Here is a 22549-nt window from a genome sequence, read left to right as displayed (position 1 = left end):
AAGTTCTTGTTACAATTAAAGGTTTAACACAGCTTGATGCAAATGTAATTTCAGAAATCTGGAAAATACAAGAAATAATTAGGAGTATTTTGCAATTTTTGTGCGGCATACTAACTGGCGTGATCAGTTGTTTTTTTTTTTTTTTTAATGCAATGTCTGTTAATTTACCTGTAGAGGAATATTCTCTCTCGTACATTTATCTGTTGATCTATTTTTTTGTGTTTTATTATAAAATTTAGAGAGCACAAAGGAGTACTATATAAAATGCTTTGACTCACAGCAGCAATTTCCACTTTACCAAATATGCATTTGTTAAGGGTACAGCTTGCTGAGTTCAGATTAATTGCTGAATAATCCTGTTAGTCTATTAAAGCCAAACTCCAAGCAAAGTATTGAATAGAGCTGGTAAATGTTAGAAACTATATTAGGTTTTCCCTTTAATTTGTGTGGTTACCTGGATAAAAAGCAAAGCAAATCTCTCCAATGAGGTTATAGCCAAAAAAAGGCACATTTGTTTCCCAGAGTTTGTAAGAGTTAGATTCCTGGCATACATAATGAATGGGGATGCATACAGTAATATTAATGTGTTAGAGGTTAAAAAAAAAAATATATATATATATATATATATTTATATATAGTGTGTGTATATATATATATATATATATATATATATATATATATATATATATATATATATATATAATATGTATGTATATATATATATATATATATATATATATATATATATATATAATATGTATATATAAACAGTGGGGCTGATTTACAAACGGTTTTCTCCATGAGTTGCGGCGCACGCCGATGCACAACGGCTGTTTCCTATTCACAAAGCATTTGCGCCTGTAACACAGCGCAATTCCCCATTTACTATCATGTTGCCTGCGCACGGGAGGTGGCGATCAGTGCAACGCTATAGACATGGCGCACACATTATTCAATTCAGAATTAAAAGAAGCTAGAAGTGCCAATATTATGGGGGTGATGTGAGGAAGTATAGTTATAACTATCCAAGTAACAAATATGCCCAAAATAGAATGGAAAAGAAGTAACTTTCTCTGAACAAGCCTGCTGCGCCTGCAAATACACTTGGAACTGCGCAAGGTCAATTTATGCACTGCGCATGCGCAGTCGGCATTTGCGCACGTTCAAATGCTTTGGTTCACTGCGCCGGCAAAATCTTAGTAAATGTCAAGCCACGTAGAGGCATTTGCATAAGTTGAACGGGCACACCTCTCAACTTGCTTTTTTTTTTTTTTTTTTTTTTTTAACGCTGGTTCACTTCTATGTTTTTTAAGGCTATTTGCACACAGGTCATGTTAGCATTAAGAAAAAAGAAAAATTAAGAAAAAATGCGTGGGGGCCCCCCGAAATTTTCCATACCAGGCCCTTCAGGTCTGGTAGGAGTACTTTTGTACCCCCTTACAATTTCACATGGGGGGAGGCCGGGACCGGGGGGTCCCCTTGTTAAAGGGGGCTTCCAGATTCTGATAAGCCCCCGCCCGCAGACCCCCACAACCACCGGCCAGGTTTGTGGGGATGAGGCCCTTGTCCTTATCAACATGGGGACAAGGTGCTTTGGGGGGTACCCCAAAGCACCCTCCCAATGTTAAGGGCATGTGGCCTGGTATGGTTCAGGAGGGGGGGCGCTCTCGTCCTCCCTCTTTTCCTGTGGTCTGCCAGGTTGCGTGCTCGGATAAGGATCTGGTAGGGATTTTGAGGGGGACCCCCACCCCATTTTTTTTTGGGCGCGGGGTTACCCTTAAAATCCATGCCAGATCTGAAGGCGGGGGGTTCCCCTTAATATCCATACCAGACCTGAAGGGCCTGGTATGCTCTTGGAGGGGAACCCATGCCTTTTTTAAATTAAAGTCGCCTGTCCTGGGGGCGACTTAAAGTCGTGTTGTAAGTCGCCCCAAGTCGCATTGTGGTTCTTACTCAAGTCGTGTCCAAGTTGCCTCCAAATTGCCTCCCAAAGTCACGCTGGGAGTAGTGTTGCCCCTGTGTGAATGGACTGTTAATGATACGGTGTGCGCTATTATCAATAGCATATCATTATCGCTTGTAACAGCATATTATCTGTTGCGCTTATGTGTGCGTCGGTTCACACGCTCAATTAATAATTTATCTGGCGCAAAAAAATTAATGTATGAACCGGCGCAGCGCATTCATGTTAGTAAATTACCCCCAGTATCTCACAAAAGTAAGTTCACTCCACACATTTTTGTAAATATTATATTTATATCTTTTCATGTGACAACACTAAAGAAATTACACTTTGCTACAAAGTAAAGTAAGTGTGTACAGCTTGGATAACAGTGTAAATGCTGTACCCTCAAAATAACTCAACACACAGCCATTAATGTCTAAATCACTGGAAAACAAAGTGATTTTGGGGTCATTATCATGTTGAAATACTGCCTTGCAGCACATGCTCTGCTTCAGTATGTCACAGTACATGTTGGCATTCATGTAGCACCTCAGAGCCGGCAGCACTCTTGCAGCCCCAGACCATGACACTCCCACCACCATGCTTAACTGTAGGCAAGACACTCTTGTCTTTGTACTCCTCACCTGTTTGCCTCCACACACCCTTGATACCATCTGAACCAAATACATTTTTATCTTGGTCTCATCAGACCACAGCACATGGTTCCAGTAATCCATGTCCTTAGTCTGCTTGGCTTCAGCCAAGTTTTTGCAGGCTTTCTTGTGCATCATCTTTAAGAGGGTTCCTTCTGGGACAACAGCCAATCAGACCAATATGATGCAGTGTGCAGCGTATGGTCTAAACACTGACAGACTGACCCCCACCCCTTCAACCTCTGTAGCGAGGCTGGCAGCACTCATATGTCTATTTCCCAGCCTCTGGATATCACACTGAGCATGTGCACCCAGCTTCTATGGTCGACCATGGCAAGGCCTGTTCTGAGTGAAACTTGTCCTGTTAAACCGCTGTATGGCCTTGACCACTGTGCTGCAGCTCAGTTTCAGGGTCTTGGCAATCTTCTTATAGCCTAAGGCCATCGAATCACATGACACTGGGGAGGGAAAATGGCTAATTGTGCCCAATTTGGACATTTTCACTTAGGGGTATACTCACTTTTGTTGTCAGTGGTTTAGACATTAATAGCTGTGTGTTGAGTTATTTTTAGGGGACTGCAAATTTACACTGTTATACAAGCTGTACACTCTACTTTACATTGTAGCAAAGTGTCATTTCTTCAGTGTTGTTACATGAAAAGATCTAGTAAAATATTTACAAAAATGCGAGGGGTGTACTCACTTTTGTGAGATACTGTGTGTATAATATAGAAAAAATTTTTTTTACTGGGGTGTGGAGCACAAGAAATGTATAGCCTGGAGTAAATAAGCCAAAAGGAGTACTTGACTGAAATATTTAAATAGGTTATAGTTGTGACTAAGGTTCAGGGGGCAGGAGGGCTATACAGGCATAACCCACTTTTAAGTACACAATGGGGTAGTACACATAGCTAGTTTTTCTGCCTTCAGCCATTTTCTAGTAATTCGGTTGCCGTTTTCTTGGCGCTCTCAGACGTTTTTTGCTGAGGCGGTCATTTTCTAGTAGCCTCAGGTGGTTTTGCCTCTAGCACCTGAGTGCTTCTTTCCTTCTAGAACAGCGCACTTCCACACAGACACCTCGTGGATCGCACATGGGAGAGCAGATATCGGCAGCAGCACAGCGCAGTACCTGGGTCAGGGTGGTGAGTCCTGCGGGGGGCCCCTCAGTCTGTGCAGCTAGGAGGGTGGACTTTTGTGTGACTTGCCTTAGGTCCCTAAGTGGTGACAGGTGAGGGGGATCAGCATGGTATCACAAGCTGGTGCTTCTTCCCCAGACATCCCTTTGATTGCAACTGATTCTCCTGCACCTGCAGTGTCTATGGACGCTCTGTCAACGGTCCTGGAGACCTTTGTTGCCAGGATGGAAGTGTCGTGCAGGCACAAGGGGAGTAAAAACACCCCCTCCCCCCACTGTCTTCTGGGGAAAGCTCTGATTCAGACTCGGGCCCTGCTGTGACTGCCGGCCCCTGTTCTGATGTATCAGAGGATGCGGACCAGGACTGTTCGGACAGTGAGAGTGACTCCGTGTCCGGGTCAGCGCAGGAAAAGGCGCTTGTATGAACACTTATTACAGCAGTGTGGGATACTGTAAAAATTGAGGATACGGCAGGGGCATCTACAGAGGTGTCGGTCCCTTTTGGGTCCCACAAGCCGGCCCGCGCGCCTAAGGTTTTTCCTTACCTAACTTATTTTGATACGTTTATATACAAGGAATGGTGAAAACCGCAGCAGGCCTTTTCAGTCCCGAAAAGCATGGTGGTGCTTTACCCCTTTGAGGAGAGTTTTCTGAAGCAATGGACATCTCCTCCGATTTTTGACCCCCCAGTATCCAGGTTAAATAAAGTAACCACGATTCCGGTTGAAGGGACTCCTGCTTTCAAGGACCCTGCCGACAGAAGAGCAGAGGCGGTTGCCCGGTCTATGTTTACCGTGGTGGGCTCAGCATTGCAGCCAGTGTTAGCCACGGCCTTGATATCGCAAACGCTGACTGAATGGGCTAAATTGTTGCACCATGAATTGGAGAAGCAACAGGCTTCCCTGGTCTGCGTGGAGCTGGCAGACCAGTTGGTGCAGGGCCTTCAGTATGTCTGTGATGCGGCCTTAGATATGGCCCCCTTGCTCTCTAGAGTATCAGCAGTAGTGCTACGTCGCCTGATTTGGCTGAAATGCTGGTCTGCTGACCAGGCATCTAAGAAAGCACTGGCGGACTTGCCCTTCCAGGGAGAGAGGCTATTTGGAGCCTCGCTGGATGACATTATTAAGAATGTTACGAGGCTTAAGAGTACGTTGCTCCCATGATCTAGGAAAGTTAAGGAGCCACGCCATTGGCAAGGGCCCTCCTTTTCCGCTCAGAAGCAGATTTTCTGTCCGCCCAGGTCGGCAGGTGTTCCCAGTCCGACAAGGTGCCTGCTGAGGGACAAAAGCGCCCCTGGTTTTGCAAGCTGAACAAATCTGTTACCGCATTAAGGTTTGCCCCCACCTGACTCTTGGGTTGGGGGTCACCTTCGGGAGTTTGCAGCTCGGTGGACCTCCCTGCTTTCCAACCAGTGGGTCTGCAAACTGGTTTCCTCCGGGTACAAGAGAGTTTCTTTCTTGTCCACCAAACAGATTTTTTCCCTCCAACCTTCATCCTCTTCGGGAGGCCCTGTTTGGGGCAGTACACGACCTGCTGCTGCGTGGGGTGATAGTACCTGTACTGACACTGGAAAGGTTTCAGGGGTTCTACTCCAATCTGTAGTCCGAAAGAAGGAAGGGGTCCGTCCAGTCCTGGACCTCAAGGCCCTCAACAGCTTTGTGAAAGTACAAAGGTTCAGGATGGAATCAGTTCGCTCAGTGTTCAATGCTCTCCATTGGGGGGATTTTCTGGCATCCCTGGACATCAAGGACGCATACTTGCATGTCCCCATATGCATCAGGCATCAGAGGTTTCTGCGATTTGCGGTCGGGGACGAGCACTACCAATTTGTAGCTCTCCCTTTTGGCCTGACGTCGGCACAGAGGGTCTTCACCAAGGCGCTAGCCCCAATTTTGGCTTTGCTGAGGCAGTGAGGGATCGCAATCGTGGGGTACCTAGACGACCTCCTTCTGAGGGCAGCTTCTGCCTCATAATTAAGGGAGGATGTGGCAATCACCATGCAAACTCTTCGGCAATTTGGTTGGGTACTGAACCTACAGAAGTCAGTGTTGGTGCCGACTCAACGCCTGGAGTACCTGGGCTTGCTTCTGGACTTCTCAGAAGCGAGAGTCTTCCTCCTTTCAGACAAGCTGCAGACTCTTCAAGCTGTGGTAATGTTTTTGGTGTCCAGCAGATGGTCTTCGCTGCGTTTTTGCTGCGAGTCCTGGGTCTCGTGGTAGCCACTTTCAAGGCGGTACCGTATGCTCAGTCCCACACTCGAGTCTTGCAAAAGGAGATATTGTCCAAATGGGACAAATCTCTGTCTTCCCTGGATTGTCAAATTTGGGTGAGCCAGCTAAATTTAACAATTCAAATTTCAGTCCGGGATGTCGTTCCTTCCTCCTCATTGGACAGTGATCCCAATGGACACCAGCCTGACTGGTTGGGGGGAGTTTGGGGCATACAGTCAGCCCAGGGTCGGTGGACCCAGGAGAAATCCCGCCTGCCGATCAATGTAGTGGAGCGTCGGACAATCAGGCGGTGATTTTCCACATGGTCACAGAGGCTGCAGGGGCGTCCGGTCAGGATCCAGTTGGACAAAGCCACATCGGTGGCGTATGTCAACCATCAAGGAGGAACAAGGAGCTCTGCTGCAGCACTGGATGTCGCTCACATCCTGCTGTGGGCAGAGTGGCGCGTACCGGCTCTGTCGGCCGTGTACATTCCAGGTGTAAAAAACTGGCAAGCGGACTACCTAAGTCGTCAGATGCTGGACCAAGGGGAATGGTCACTCCGTCTGATTTGTATTTTGGCTCCTTTGCCTAAAGTGAGGCGCGCCAGATGTGGTTCTCCTGGCTTCTGGACTCAATAGGAAGGTACATAGGTTTGTGGCCAGGTCAAAGGATCCCTGGGTGGACGCGGCAGATGCGTTGGTGGCTCCATGGGGGCATTATCGGCTGATTTATGCCTCCCCCCCCATTCAGACTTGTACCACGTCTGCTTTGCAGAGTGGAGACCGAGGGAATTCTGGCGATTGCCCCAGATTGGCCTTGGACTTAGTACGAATGGTGGCAGATATTCCTTGGCGACTGCCGATGTGAGAGGACCTTTTGTTGCAAAGGTCCAATATTTCATCCTGGTTTACCGTCACTGACTTTAAAGTGGTTGTATACTCAATTTTTTAACTTTTACCTACAGGAAAGCCTATAATAAGGCTTACCTGTAGGTAAAAAAAAATCTCCTAAACCTGTACGGTTTAGGAGATATTCCCCTCGGTATGCGCCGCTGACTGCAGCGGCGCATTCGCGCACAAGGGGATTCTCGGCTTGAAAATCCGGCAGTGGCCGACCGGCCGGAATGAAATCTCCCGCGCGCATGCGCGGGAGTGACGATATCGCGGCTCCGGCCACTCGCAGCGCCGGAGCCGCGATACCCGGAAGAAACGCAGAGGGAGCATGTCAGCTCCCTCGGCGTGGATCGGGCCAGATGTCGGGGCCTCGTTCTAAGGTAAGTATTTCATAATGAGCTAGTATGCGGTGCATACTAGCTCATTATGCCTTTTGCTTTGCAGGTGTTAAAAAAAAATAAAAAAAATTTGCGGGTTTACTACCGCTTTAACAGCCAGGTGCTAAGGGACCGAGGTCTGTCGGATTTGGTAATATCCACTATATTGAGGGCACGGAAGTCATCTTCTCTGAAGATTTATCATTGTGCGTGGAAGGCCTACATCTCCATGTGTGAGAAGATGGGGTGGCGTCCGCGTACATATTCACTTCCCAGGATCCTGCTGTTTTTACAACGAGGAATGGATCAGAAACTTGCATTAAGCACCATTAAGGGGAAGATATCAGCTTTGGCTGTCTTTTTTCAGGGACCCTTGGTGGCTCATTCATTGGTGAGTACGTTTGTTCAGGGGGTTCGACATGTGGCCTCTCCAATTTGGCCACCGCTACTTCCGTGGGATTTGAAGCTGGTGCTCCAGAAATCGCTGTTTGAAAACATTAGGGAGATTCCCTTATTGACACTCTTTCAGAAGGTGGTCTTTCTAGTGGCCATTACATCTGACAGGAGGGTTTCTGAGTTGGCGACCTTGTCTTGCAAGTCTCCCTACTTAATCCTCCACAAGGATAAGGCGGTGCTGCGTCCACAGCCTTCGTTTCTTCCAAAGGTTGTTTCAGCCTTTCATCTAAATGAGGAAATTGTGCTTCCATCCTTGGCCGTCACACCCTAAAGAGTTGGCTTTGCATTCCCTGGACGTGGTCCGGGCTCTGCGGGTGTATCTATCTGCTACAACTCCTTTTCGGAGGTTGGACTCGCTGTTTGTATCGGTGGCTGGTCCAAAGAAGGGACTGGCGGTCTCATCGGCCACCATCTCTAGGTGGATCAGACAGACTGTATTTCAGGCTTATGTCATAAGGGGACGGGCGCCTCCCTTTCCTGTCACTGCACATTCTATCAGTGCAATTGGTGGCTATTGGGCTTTCCGACATCAAGCGTCTGTTTCTCAGGTGAGTAAGGTGGCGGCCTGGTCGTCCGTCCATACTTTTACTAAATTTTCCAAGGTTGATGTGAGTGCATCTTCGGATGCTTGCTTCGGCCGCAAGGTTTTGCAGGTGGCTGTTTAACCACTTGTGGACCGCCTAACGGGGATGTACGTCCTTTTTTTTGAAGAGGGATATCTCGGTAACGGCAGCAGCTGCTGCCACAACCGAGATATCCATCTCTTCAGGCGGCGGTCGGCTGTACGATAACAGTGGTCTCCGCGGCGGATTCGCCGCGAGATCACCGATATCGGCGGCGGGGGAGGTGCCACCCCCCTCCTGCCGCCCTCCCGCACCTTCCGCCGCTTACCGGAGCCGTCGGTAGCAGCGGAGGCGATCGGGTCCTCTTCCTAGCTGGGCATAGAGACAAGTGAGGGTAAGATGGCCCCCACTCGTCTCTATACCATAGGAGGGCGGAAGCGACGTCAAAACGTCACTTACGCCCATACCTCTTAAAGGTTTTTTTTTTTTTAAATGTCAGATTTTCTTTTTTTTTTTTTTTTTTTGCATTTTAGCCCAAATATGAGATCTGAGGACTTTTTGACCCCAGATCTCATATTTAAGAGGACCTGTCATGCTTTTTTATATTACAAGGGATGTTTACATTCCTTGTAATAGGAATAAAAGTGATCCATTTTTTTTTTTTTTTTTTAAATCAATTAAAATAAGAAAAAAAAAATTTTTTTTTTAAAAAGACCCCGTCACGACGAGCTTGCGCACAGAAGCGGGCGCATATTTGAGTAGCGCCCGCATATGAAAACGGTGGTCAAACCACACATGTGAGGTATCGCCGCGATCGGTAGAGCGAGAGCAATAATTCTAGCCCTAGACCTCCTCTGTAACGCGAAAAATGCAACCTGTAGAATTTTTTAAATGTCGCTTATGAAGATTTTTGAGGCTAAAAGTTTGACGCCATTCCACGAGCGGGCGCAATTTTGAAGCGTGACATGTTGGGTATCAATTTACTTGGCATACCATTATCTTTCACAATATAAATACAAATTGGGCTAATTTTACTGTTGTCTTATTTTTTTATTCAAAAAAGTGCATTTTTTTTAAAAAAAAAAGTGCACTTGTAAGACTGCTGCGCAAATACGGTGTAAAAAAAAGTATTTCAATGACCGCCATTTTATTCTCTAGGGTGTTAGAAAAAAAACAATATAAAATGTTTGGGAGTTCTAAGTAATTTTCTAGCAAAAAAAACAGTTTTAAACATGAAAACACCAAGTCTGAAAAAGAGGCCTGGTCCTTAAGTGGTTAAAGCGGAGGTCCACCCTAAAATGGACCTTCCGCTCATCGGATTCCTCCCCCCCTCCGGCGCCACAATTGGCACCTTTCAGGGGGGAGGGGGTGCAGTTACCTGGATAATCCAGGTAACTGCACCCACTTCCGGGCTAGCTCTCTGCGGAAAGGGGCGTACATTAGGCCCCTTTCTGCAAGTGCCCGCCCCCTTCCGCAAGTGCCCCGCTGCCTGCTGGGAAACACACAGATCCCAGAGGCAGCGGGGACCGTCCTCATTGCGCAGCGCGGCTCGCGCATGCGCAGTAGGGAACCGGGAAATGAAGCCGAAAGGCTCCATTTCCTGATTCCCATACCCAAGATGGCGGCGGCAGCACTCGAGTGTCGATCTAGAGATCGGCTTCGGGTGCCGACATCGCGGGCGCGCTGGACAGGTAGGTATCACTATTTTAAAAGTCAGCAGCTGCAGTATTTGTAGCTGCTGACTTAAAAAAAAAAAAAAACGCGGAGTCCCGGCGGACTCCCGCTTTAAGGTTGCAACTCCTTTGTTGAGGAGCTCTGGCTGTTTTGGGTGGAGTTATTGTTGTTTGCTGTTCCCACCCCTCGTTCCTTTAACACTGCTTGGGGATGTCCCTAAGGCCAAGAAGAGCTGTTGTGTCCTGAAAATAATAGCATTTTTGTACTCCCCATAAAATCCTTTTCTCTGAAGGAGATGATGGACACAGCATCCACCCCTCCTATTTATGTTTGTACTGTTTTTGACGAACTGAGCTGCTGGATGCAGTGTGAGGGGTTATAGCCAGTATGACCGCCCCCTGGGCGGTACTGTGCAAGTGTTGCTGTTTTTAACAATTTCTGCCTAGTCCTCTCCTAAAGGGGCGATATAACCCTAAGGTGAAGAAGAGCTGCTGTGTCTGTCAATGAACTTCAGAGAAAAGGATTTTATGGTGAGTACAAAAATCCTATTTTTTCCTCCAGGTTAAGGCCGATATGTATTCTTCTACATATTTTTTGTAAAAAAAAATAGCAATAAGCGTATATTGATTGGTTTGCGCAAAAGTTATAGAGTCTACAAACTAGGGGATAGTATTATGGCATTTTTATTATTATTTTTAATTAGTAATGGCAGTGATCTGCGATTTTTATCGTGACTGCGACATTATGGTGGACACATTGGACACTTTTGACAATATTTTCGGACCATTGTCATTTATACAACGATCAGTGCTATAAATATGCACTGATTACTGTATAAATGACACTGGCAGGAAAGGGGTTAACCACTAGGGGGCTATCAAGGGGTTAAGCATTTCCTAGGGAGTGATTCTAACTGTGGGAAGGTGGGCTTCAACTCACATGACAGCGATCACGGCTCCCGATGACAGGGAACCGTGATCTCTGTCATGTCACAAGGCAGAACGGGGAAGTACCTTGTTTACATAGGCACTTCCCCGTTCTGCGGCTCCGTGACACAATCGCCGGGAGACCACGGTCACGCTGTACGCAGCGGGTGCGCATACCCGCTAGCCCCGCCAATTAAAGGGGACGTACAGGTGCACCCATTTGCCCACCACTGCCATTGTGCTGACTTATATCGGCGTGCAGTGGTCGGCAAGTGGTTAAAAAACTCACTGTACTTCTTTCAAAGGAAGTTTGAGATGCTCCTAAAAGCTCTCTTTAACCACTTGCCGCCCGCCCTATAGGCAATTGACGGCAGCAAAGTGGTTTCATAATCCTGACCGGACGTCATATGACGTGATCAGGATTATGAGCCGCTGCGCGCCCCCGGGGGCGCGCATCGCGGCGATCGTTGTTGCGGGGTGTCAGTCTGACACCCGGCAACTACGATCTCGGTAAAGAGTCTCCGACGGAGACTCTTTACCATGTGATCAGCCGTGTCCAATCACGGCTGATCACAGTGTAAATGGGAAGAGCCGGTGATCGGCTTTCCCTCACTCGCGTCTGTCAGACGCGAGTAGAGGAGAGCCGATCGGCTGCTCCTCTGACAGGGGGGGTCTGTGCTGATCGATTATCAGCACAGCCCCCCCGAGGATGCCCACACTGGACCACCAGGGACGCCACCAGACCACCAGGGAAAAGGTAATAAAGGTCATAATCCTCCCTAGACCACCAGGGATGCCAGTCAGCACAATGGGTGCCAATCAGTGCCCACAATGGGCATCACTGATTGGCATGCATTATTGTTTGGCACTGATTGGCATCCATTACTATAGTATAACACCGATGCAGCCTATGAGTGCCCACCTGTGCCGCCTATGAGTGCCCACCTGTGCCGCCTATGAGTGCCCACCTGTGCCGCCTATCCATGCCCACCTGTGCCGCCTATCCATGCCCACCTGTGCCGCCTATCCATGCCCATCCGTGCCGCCCATCCGTTCCGCCCATCCGTGCCAGCTATCAGTGCCAATTTGTGCCACCTATAAGTGTCCGTCCGTGTCGCCCATCCGTGTCGCCCATCAGTGCCGCCTATCAGTGCCACCTTATTGGTGCCACATTGGTGCCCATCAGTGCCGCCTTATCAGTGCCCATCAGTGTAGCCCCATCAGTGCCCATCAGTGAAGGAGAAAACTTACTTATTTACAAAGTTTTGAAACTGAAACAAAAAAAAACATTTTTATTTTCAAAATTTTCGGTATTTTTTTATTTGTAGCGCAAAAAATAAAAACCGTAGAGGTGATCAAATACCACCAAAAGAAAGCTCTATTTGTGGTAAAAAAAATGATAAAAATTTCATTTGGGTACAGTGTAGCATGACCGCGCAATTGTCATTCAAATTGCGACAGCGCTGAAAGCTCAAAATTGGTCTGGGCAGGAAGGTGTTTAAGTGCCCTGTATTGAAGTGGTTAATCCTGTAGGCCCAGCCCTGCATCCAGGTCTTACTGCAGTTTTAGTGTGTCAAACTACAGCTAACTAGACTAGGACAATAACAAACTTGACCCTGACCTGTATATCAGGATAATTTGAAAAACAGATTGTCTCCTCTAGGAAAAGGACTTTTAAATGTGCTGGGGGGCCAAAGAAGTATACCAAATATAATAAAACATATAATTTTTAATTATGATGCTTAAAATGATAACAGCACATACAGAATTGACATGGACAATACAATACAAATTTCATATATTTACAGAAGATGTAAAAAAAAAACAAGGTTAACAATATTTGTTCCTGCTTTACTGTATTTCGCCTAGACCCCACTGTATTACAGCACATTACAGTGGACATAGAAAAAAAACCAAAGCGTTTTGAAATCTTACATAAATTCTCTTCATCAGGGGTATATATAATTCACATGAGACAGTAATCAGAAATTGGATATCTGGGATTAAAACAAAATCAAATTGAAATTAGTATGTCAACATATCAATCATCTAATGACAGTCAGTATAGGCTATTATCCATAAACGAAAAGGAAAAACGAAAATGTATATCAGGATAATGCTGTTACAGAGCAATTACAGCAATTGACCTGCTGTTTTTTTGTTTTTTTTGGAGTGGATACCCAAGAACATATCATGAAATAAATTTCAATATTGGCTCACAAGTTTGCCCTTTGAAGGAAGATGCCTGTTTAGTGAAGCACTAGACTCGTTGATCAGAGGAGGTCAGAAGAGCAAAGGTTTTACTTGAACAAAAGACTCAGGAGCCCCTTTAGCTTCCCAAACACAGAGCGCTTGTCCACTCTATCCAGGCTTCGACTTCAAAACCTATATTCAGCCCTTCTTTTTGGCACAAGGATTGGCCCACGAAAGCCACAAATTCTTCCACAAAGCCCTCTTCACAACGAAAGGGCACCATCACTCCTAAGAGCAGGGGTGCATGTCTGTTACAGTTTGTCTTTCTGTGGGTCAATAAATGTCTCGGACCAGTGGATTTAACTGGTGGATTCAAGAGGTTTTAAATTGGAGTTTAAAACTTTGCTCCCTCGCGTTTTCTTCTTTCAAATCAAAGACTGCCCATGGAAAGTTAGATTTGTAAAAGACCCTGCACCACCTCTTGTACCAAGGTGTTTTTGTGCTGCAAGGCAGGTTTCAAGGTTTCTACTCAAACCTGTTCTTGGTACCTAGATCCAACTGTAATTTTTTTCCCTATTTTGGACTTAAAATGCCTCAACAGATTCCTTTAATTTCCGAAATTCTGCATGTACTCTGCAAGGTCAGTAATTGCTTCTCTGAGACCAGGGGAATACCTGGCATCAGTGGATATCCAAGATGCCTGTCTGCATGTTCCCACTTACCCACCACATCACCACTTGCTCTGTACTTTGCAGTGGCAGAAAATCCCTTCCAGTTTGTTGCACTTCCATCTGCAGAAGACTGGACATCCACCTTGCCCATGATATGAATGCTTGGGCCTTAGCAACTCTGATGGCCCTGCTTAGAACCCATTAATTCAAATCATGGGCCACCATATCATGGAATACAGTATGGGACTCAGGCTTCACTCCCTTGCTTCCCTTCTTTGGTTAGACTCTGGCTGCAAAACTCAGGATTCACAGAGTAGGGTAGGGAGGGTTATAGGCAAGGCGTCCAAGTGGGGGGGGGGGGGGTGGTGGTGTTGGCGGTATGTCCTTAAAAGCTTCCCAGTGTCCAATTAGTTAAAGGTACATGCCTATAACCCGCGATGTCCTGTAATGCACTCCAAAATATGGAATTTACTGCCAAGTCAAAATTCCCCCCACTCCTTTGTGTCTCAAAGAGAGATGGGGAAATGATAGCTTTGCAAGGGGAGCTCTGTTGGTAGTTTTATATACAAAGGCAATAAGAACTTGTTTAACCACTTGCTTACTGGGCACTTAAACACCCCTCCTGCCCAGACCAATTTTCAGCTTTCGGTGCTCTCACACTTTGAATGACAATTACTCAGTCATGCAACACTGTACCCAAACAAATTTTCCCCAATCGTCTTTCAGGACAGCCACCTTTGAGAGACACTGGCTCCTCCCCTCTTAGGAAACACCGCCTTCATTTTCATGATTTAAGCCTCCTCCTCCCTTCGTTCCTCAGTTATGGTGTTTCCTCCGGTGGGGAGACATCGCTAAGGAACCTTAGCTGAATTCGGTTGGTGAGACTGAAGCTATCCGAGCGGAGCCCCGGCCCCACTCGGTTACCCGACCGTCTATCGGTCGGCCCTTGACAGTCGGATCAGCGGGGAGCTGAAGCGTTCGTACTGTCTATACACCCTAAACTTCGCTTGGGGAAAGCAGGAAGTTTTACAGGGTCGTCCGTCCGTTCACCCGCGGGTGTTTTAACGGAACAGGCAGTCCGGTCGGCTGGGGAAGCTGAACTTTTGACTGACCTTTTTCTATATACGCACTCCAATCTTCGCTTGGGGAAAGCAGGAAGTTTTTGGGGAGGTTCATCCCTGCGTTTCGCCCAGTGGGGCGCTGCAACGAGGACGTCCAAGGCCCCCCTGTGTATCCAGTCGGCTGGGAGCCAGAGGCCGGACCGGTTGGCGGGCGACGTCAATTCCGGTGGGGGCGGACCTCTTCGTTGGATCCGCGTCTTCCGGTTCCGGACGCGGCACGTGGAGGGGAACCTAGCGTTCGGCTGGTGCAGCCTCTCTTTCTACAGTTGCACAGGTAGCTGTTGGAGGCACGTTCGTACCACTCTTCCTCAACAGGAGAATGTCCAAAGCAGTGGCTTCGGGAGCTCCAGGAGTAACGGCACCAGCCACTCAAAGGTAAAAGCCCTGGCGAGGGGTTCCCTTACCTTACAACCAGTAGCTCCACTGGTGTTTTTTCCCCCTAGGTGGTCGGGGGGAAGGGCAGTGCGTCTGGGATCCAGATGGAGATTGATCCTAGGGGAGGGCACTCCCGGTGGTCCTCTTAAGTAGTGCTGGTGTTTCTTTTTTTTTTAGGATTTTATGCTGCTCTTTTATCTCTAGGTCTCTGAAGGACATGAGCAAGTCTCCCCTTGGTTCTAGGAGGGAGCGTCCTTCATATAGAGCCTCTTTGGGGAATCCCTGGTTCAAAGGCACTTGGTAAAGAGTGTATTGAAGCACCGGATAGCTCAGTCAGACCTTTAACCTAAGGTTCCAGTGGCCTCAGAGGGTTCAGGTCCCTGTTTGAGCGCCATCAGGGAACAGGCAGCAGAACACGGTGCATATCTGGCGGCTTCTGGGAAGGTTCCAGTGGCCTCAGCTTCAGAGCACTCTTTCACCAGCACAGCAGAGTGTTCCACCTAACCCGATGGATGTTCCTCCTGCAGGTTAAGGGAGAGTCTAGAGGGTTCCAGAGAGGAAGTTGAGGAAGAAGTTGACAGTGCCGTCTCAGACTCCCAAGGGAATCTGATAAAGGTGAGGGCTTGGGTGGGGAACCCAAAAGAACCCCTCGATATAAACTTCCCCCTGGATGAAGTGGATAAGCTCTTGAGAGCTATTCATACCACTTTAGGAAGAAGGCATTGTCACCCCACGATCAGATGTACTAGGACCTGGGGGAAGCGGGTGTTCCCGGTTCATGCTGTCTTGATCGATGCCATCAGGAATGGCGGGGTCCCGAAGGAAAACCTTTCTTTTCTGGTGCATTAAAGCAAAGGTTTTTTCTTGGGCGGAAGAGGAAGCTCTTGTCTGGAATAGAATCTCCCAGGTTAGAGACTACCTTTCTTCAGACGTCCAGGCATACTGACCTGTCCTCAGGGACACGGGAATGCTTTCAGACCCTATGTTTGAAATGATGGACTCACTTCTGAAGGATGCATGGGCTTTTTCTCTTAAGAAAATATCTAAGCCTGCCATAGCGGCCACAGTGGTGGCTCATAATATGAAGTGTCGGCTTAGCCAGATTAATGCATGAAGCAATGACGGCAGAGGAGACTTTCTATCCTCCTTTCCCATGCTGCTTAAGGTGTTGGCATACGCTGCTTCGATTCAATCCAGGCGAATGTATGCAAGATCTTCGGCTCTGACCAACTCAGCCTGGAGGGCCTCAAGGCTGAAGACATGGCAGGGGGTCAAGGCATGGCAGGGGGACAAGGCGTCCAAAGCAAAGCTCTGGAATCCTTTTTACAGGAGGCTGCTGTTACTGCTACTGTTTACTGCAGTTTGGGCCAGGTCTTGAAGCAGGGCTAGATCGCACGGCTGATAAGAAAAAGGCCTTTCCCCTTAAGAAGAAATATGGGGAGCAGTAAAAAAGAGGCCTTCCTCCCCCAGTGGGAGATGATCACCTCCAATCAGTTTGTGTTGGGGATCATCGTAAGAGGTTACCGTTTGGAGTTTTCAGAACTCTCCTCTTTTGAGACTCCTTGTCACTGAGCTGCCAAAATGTGCCCTTCTTTCCTCTTCAGGAGTTAGAGGAACAGGAAGTGGTAATACAGGTCCCAGCAGGATATATAGAAAGGGCTCCTATTCTCACATTTTTGTGGTTCACAAGCCTTTGGGGAAAAAAGTTCAGGCTCATCCTGAACCTGAAATGTCTGTGTGTCTTAGTCACCTACAGATGGCTTTCGTTGGTTTTGGTCACTGGGTGAGGGCACCTCTTCCACCAAAACTGTTTCAGGGCATGGATAGTATGGATGCATACCTGCATATTCCCATTGCAGAGAACCACCAGCGTTTCCTTAGGCTGGCAGTGATAACTTCTGTAGGGGTGCTACACATTCAGTTCAAAGCACTTCCCTTTTGGGCTATCCCTTTCCTCCTCCTATCTTCACCAAAGTGATGGTAGATGTTCTGGCATTCCTGCGTCTCAGGGGAGTCTCGGTGATCGTGTGTCCTGAAGATCTTCTCCGGTTTGTACCTTCTCTGACGCAGTCGATTTGGGAGCAACAGGTAACAAAAGACCTGTTAGTGAGCCTGGGTTGGCCTCTGAACCTAGAGAAACCCAACTTAAATTCCTTACCAGGGGGTCACCTTCCTGGGGTAGGTGCTGGGCTCAACAGAACAAAAGGTCTTCCCTCCTTGGAGAAGATCCAGAAGATAGACAGAGCACTGTTGTTTCTCCAGGGCAACCGTCAAAAACTCAGTTAGGCAGGTTGAGTTTACTGACAGCCACGCTCCTAGCAGTTCAGTGGACGGGGTCATGTTACCGTCCTCTGTAAACTATTCATCTTGAAGCTTTGGGACCACAGTCAGGGGTCTTGGGACTCTTTGGTTCCAACTCAGGTAAAGAGGTCCCTTTGGGAAAGGGAGCACGTTTGTTACAAGACCTAGAATGGAGTTTCCCAGTATCCAGGGTGGTTACGATACCGATACGAACGGCTTAGGTTGGGGTACACACCTAGACTCCTGTTTGGTACAGGAAGGAATCTAAGAGATCCTCAAATTGGAGGGAGTTGAGAACAGTAGATCTGGTTCTCAGGACCTCTCAGAGTTCTCTGGAGACTTCATGTAAGAGTCGTGGAAACAATCCCTTGGCAGTGGCTTGCGTCGACAGGACGGGGACTCCTGGAGCGGATCCTTATGGGTCCTAGCGAAGGCCATCCTCAGATGGGCCGAATATTAAAATCCTGTCTTTTCAGTGATCTGTCTTGAAGGAGAGCAAATCCTGATATTAGATTTCCTCAGAGCAACCAGGTTCTCAAGCAGGAGGTTCTTCGAATGGATCACCCAGAGTTGGGGGATTCCTTGGATAGACCTCTCTTTTTCTCAAGGGAAAACGCAAAGGAAGCCATCTCCTGTTCCATGAACAGGGGAGATGGGAGGTCGGGAGCAGACACACTAAAGCACAGAGTTAGGGTTTCTCTAAGTGCTATGCTTTCTCCCCTCCCGTTCTGATTCCTGCAGGGTCAGGGAAGTTTTCAGGTGGAGATTACTACCTATTTTCTAATCACACCTCTTGGGCCCAGGAGGCCGTGGTTCTCCATTCTGAAGGGCCTGTCAGTAGAACCCCCCCCCGGGTTTTCCCGGTCTAGGAGTGTCCCTTCTCCCAGGGTCCAGTCTGCGGTCCCCAGGTGGATTCTTGCAGCTTGGCTACTGAGAAGGAATTGCTGAAGGGCAAAGAGGTCTCAGACTGTTTAATAGCCACTCTTCTGAATTGCAGGTAAATAGAAACTCAGACCATTTTCTTGAAGGTATGGAGACGGTTCAACAGCTGATGCTCAGAGAACTCCTTCAATGTGCACAGCCTCGTAGCCGTTCTAGAGTTCCTGCAGTCAGGGGCAGATAAAGGTTTAGCCCCATAAACATTGAAGAGTCAGGTTTTCGCTTTTAGCGTATTCCTGGAAGGGCATCTAACATCAGACCTTGGTATAGTAAGGTTCCTAGAGCCTTAAGTAGGCAAAGACCAAGCCTTTGGTCGCCCCCTTCCCAGTCGGGGTCACTCATTAGTTTTACAGGTTCCCACAAAGGAACCTTTTTCAGCAATTGGAATCTGGCTGGTTATGGTTGATCACTCTCAAAACTGTGTTTTTTGTGGCGATCACTGCGGCAAGGAAAGTGAGTAAACTCGAAACCCTTTCTGTTAAGGCACTCCCTTTCCAGACCATTCAGTTTTTAAGATCATTCTGGCCTTTTTACCTAATGGTAGTCTCTAATCCTCAGAGAGTCCGAGAGATTATGCTGCCTATTTTTCGTTCAAAACCAGTGAGCGAACAGGAACACATCTTCTTGGACGTGTCCTTCATTATTTTGGTTACACAAAGCCAGTTCAGGAAGTCTGATTTACCTTTGGTGTTACTTCCAGGGGCTAGGAAGGGTTCCAAAGCCTTTAGACGTACGCTAACCAGATGATTAAGGTCAGCCATTGGGCAGACTTGCGCGGTTGGGGTATTAAAGCCTCCAGTTAGAATTAAAGCACACTCAGCCAGGACAGCGGCAACTCCGCAGACAATGTGGGCTGGTGTGTCTCCTGAACAGATCTGTAGAGCCGCAACGTGGTTCAAGTTTTCTACGTTCGTGAAGCGCTATAGATTGGATCTTCTCTCAGCCAAAGACCAAGCCCTTTGGTCACAAGGTGCTGCAAGCAGTAGGTCCCACCCTAAGACAGGGTACTCGCTTATCCTCTCAAAGGTGGCTGTCCTGAAAGACGATTGGGGAAAAATGGAATTACGTACCGGTAATGTCCTTTTCCAGGAGTCTTTCAGGACAGCACCGGTTCCCACCCGAGTTTTTTGCAGATCATCGGGAACTCATTACATGAGGCCGTCAGGTAAGACTTAAAGGTTTGTTTATTTGACGTGTTCTTGTGTCTCCCCAGTTGGCCGGAGGTACTCTGGAAGAACTGAGGAACGAAGGGAGGAGGAGGCTTAAATCATGAAAATGAAGGCGGTGTTTCCTAAGAGGGGAGGAGCCAGTGTCTCTCAAAGGTGGCTGTCCTGAAAGACTCCTGGAAAAGGACATTACCGGTACGTAATTCCATTTTTTTGTCCTTTTTTTTCCCCAAAAATAGAGCTTTCTTTTGGTGGTATTTGATCACCTCTGGGGTTTTTATTTTTTGCGCTATAAATGAAAAAAGACCGAAAATTTAGGAAAAAAAAACATATTTCTTTGTTTCTGTGACAAAATTATGCAAATTATTAATTTTTCTTCATAAATTTTGGCCACAATTTATACTGCTACATATCTTTTGGTAAAAATAACCCAAATTAGTGGATATTATTTAATCTTTGTGAAAGTTAGAGAGTCTACAAGTTGTGGTGCAAATCGCACAAAATTGATCACATCTGCTGTACTGGTGCCCTAGCTCACTTATTGCGACCCTAACAAGCCAGGAAAGTACAAATACCCCCCAAATGACCCCTTTTTGGAAAGTAGACATTCAAAGGTATTTCGTAAGAGGCATGGTGAGCTTTTTGATGTTGTAATGTTTTCCCACAATTCTTTGCAAAATTAAGATTGAATTTTTTTTTCCACAAAATTGTCATTGTAATAGGTTATTTCTCTCACATGGCATGTGTATACCACAAATCACATCCCCAAAAAAATTCTGCTACTCCTCCTGAGTATTACGATACCACATGTGTGGGACTTTTCACAGCCTGACCACATAGAGAGGCCCAACATGCAGGGAGCGCCATCACTTGTTCTAGGAGCATAAATTACACATCTAACTTGTTGACTACCTATTACACTTTTGAAGGCCCTGGGGCACCAGGACATTGACACTGATGACAGATGGCACTGATACGTGGCACTGATGACACTGATACGTGGCATTGATGACAGATGGCACTTATACGTGGCACTGATGACAGATGGCACTTATACGTGGCACTGATGACAGATGGCACTAATACGTGGCACTGATGACAGATGGCACTAATACGTGGCACCGATGACTGATGGCACTAATACGTGGCATCGACGCATGACACTGACAACAGATGGCACGTGACACTGACAGGTGGCACTGATGACTAATGGCACTGATGACAGATGGCACTAATATGTGGCACTGATGACAGATGGCACTATGTGGCACTGATGACAGATGGCACTTATACGTGGCACTGGGGACAAATGACACTGACAACAGGTAGCACTGGGGACAGATAGCACTAACAGGTGGCAATGGGCGAGGGTGGCACTGGGCGAGGGTGGCACTGGGGGAGGGTGGCACTGGGGCGGATGGCACTTTTTTTTACTTTTTTTTTTTTTTTTTACTTACGGCCGCTGCAGCCGTTCATCTCTCCCTTCTCACACGCTGTCTGTGTGAGGAGGGAGAGCGGCGCTGAGAGATGAACACATATGTTTACATATGAGATCATCTCTCATTGGACACGCCGATCGCGCTGTAAACAGCCGCTGTGTTTGGCCGTTTACAGTGATCTGTGACTGGCTGTGTCCGAGGGACACGGCCAGCACAGAACTTCCCCGATGTGCGCCCGCGGCGGCGCGCAGAGGGGAAGTAAACAGGCAGACGTCCAGGGTCGGCCTCCCGGCAGTTGGCGTCCACTCTGTAGCCGTCTTTCGGCTATAGGGCGGGTGCGAAGTGGTTAAATACTGTATTTAGAAAGCAAGACATTTACATAGAAACACTGTCTATATTTTTTGCTCAAGTGAATTATGTTTTAAAGCACACCTTCAAACTCTGACTCTTGGTTAATTACTTTGCCTGCAGCCTAAGGCTTGGTTTACACTGGAACCAGCTGCGGATCGCACAGGAGCATTCCCCGTTTCAGGGATGAATCCGGGCCGAATCTGTCTGATTTTGGTCCTGAAACGGAGCCAAAGACACACAGTGTTTCTGTGCAGTGCGCTCTGCAGCTGCAATGGAAATATGTGAACCGGCTCCATAGGGAGCCAGTCGCATTCTCGTGCTATGCGAATTGGACGCGGAGATGAGTGTGAATCTGGCCTTACGCTGTTAAATGTTAACAGAATGTCGATTCATTTTTCTGTAGATTCATTATTAAACTTTAAGCATTTTATGCAATTATAATTTAAATACAGATGTATTGATGTTAGTTGTCAGGGAATGCAAAAAGGATGGCATAGTGGTGAGTACTGATTTGTCTTTACCCCTTGTTTTTTACAGGCTGCGGTGAGCACCTTGTCAGGACTATACTTGCTAGGGAGTGTTCCCTTGCACTACAGGCAGAAGATGCACACCAAGCTTTGCTAGAGTCTATGCAAAACAAATTTATTGGTAAGTCTGTTTCAGCATTACAATGACTTAGTCCTGTAAGTCTTTAGAGCCAACCTTTAGAGCTTGTATGTTTATCTCTTGTATGTTCACTCATCATCCCTTCGCAGTGCAAGAACAAACAGGCATATTAGTTAGCATATACACTATATTGTCAAAAGTATTTGGGACACCTGCCTTTACATGAACTTTAATGGCATCCCCCTCCTTGTCCATAGGGATAAAAAAAAAAAATACCCTCCTTGCCCTGTTGCTCTCATTTCAGTATTTGGGATAATTTAAAGTGTATGTCCAGCCAAAAAAAATCTTTTCAGTTTTGCATAAAATGGGGAAGTTTTTTTTTTTTTTTTTTTTACTGCTGTCCATTACTTTTATGAGTTCTTTTTAACATGCTTTTATTGAAAGCTAAAATAAACTCTGTTAAGGCTGGACTTAAGCTTTAAAGTGGAAGTAAAAGGCAAAACTAACTCTAAGCCTAATCTATCTAACTTTGTAAAGAAAAGATCACTATAT

At 47.0% G+C, this 22549-nt stretch overlaps 1 protein-coding gene across 2 annotated transcripts in view; it reads left to right on the top strand.

The window, feature by feature from the left end:
* The window catches only part of TASP1 (taspase 1), a 377732-nt gene that overhangs the window by 286901 nt on the left and 68282 nt on the right, over positions 1-22549 (top strand). For both annotated transcript variants that reach the window (XM_077485912.1, XM_077485913.1), the window contains one exon: positions 21929-22039. In XM_077485912.1, the coding sequence (XP_077342038.1) occupies positions 21929-22039 (111 nt within the window). The remainder of the gene's footprint in view (positions 1-21928; positions 22040-22549) is intronic.

This window comes from Lithobates pipiens, unplaced genomic scaffold, assembly GCF_037356315.1.
Source record: "Lithobates pipiens isolate NorthernLeopardFrog02 unplaced genomic scaffold, aLitPip1_a1.2 Scaffold_18, whole genome shotgun sequence".
NCBI lineage: Eukaryota > Metazoa > Chordata > Amphibia > Anura > Ranidae > Lithobates > Lithobates pipiens.
Note: the sequence above shows the minus strand (reverse complement) of the source record. Positions and strands in the feature narration are given on the sequence as shown.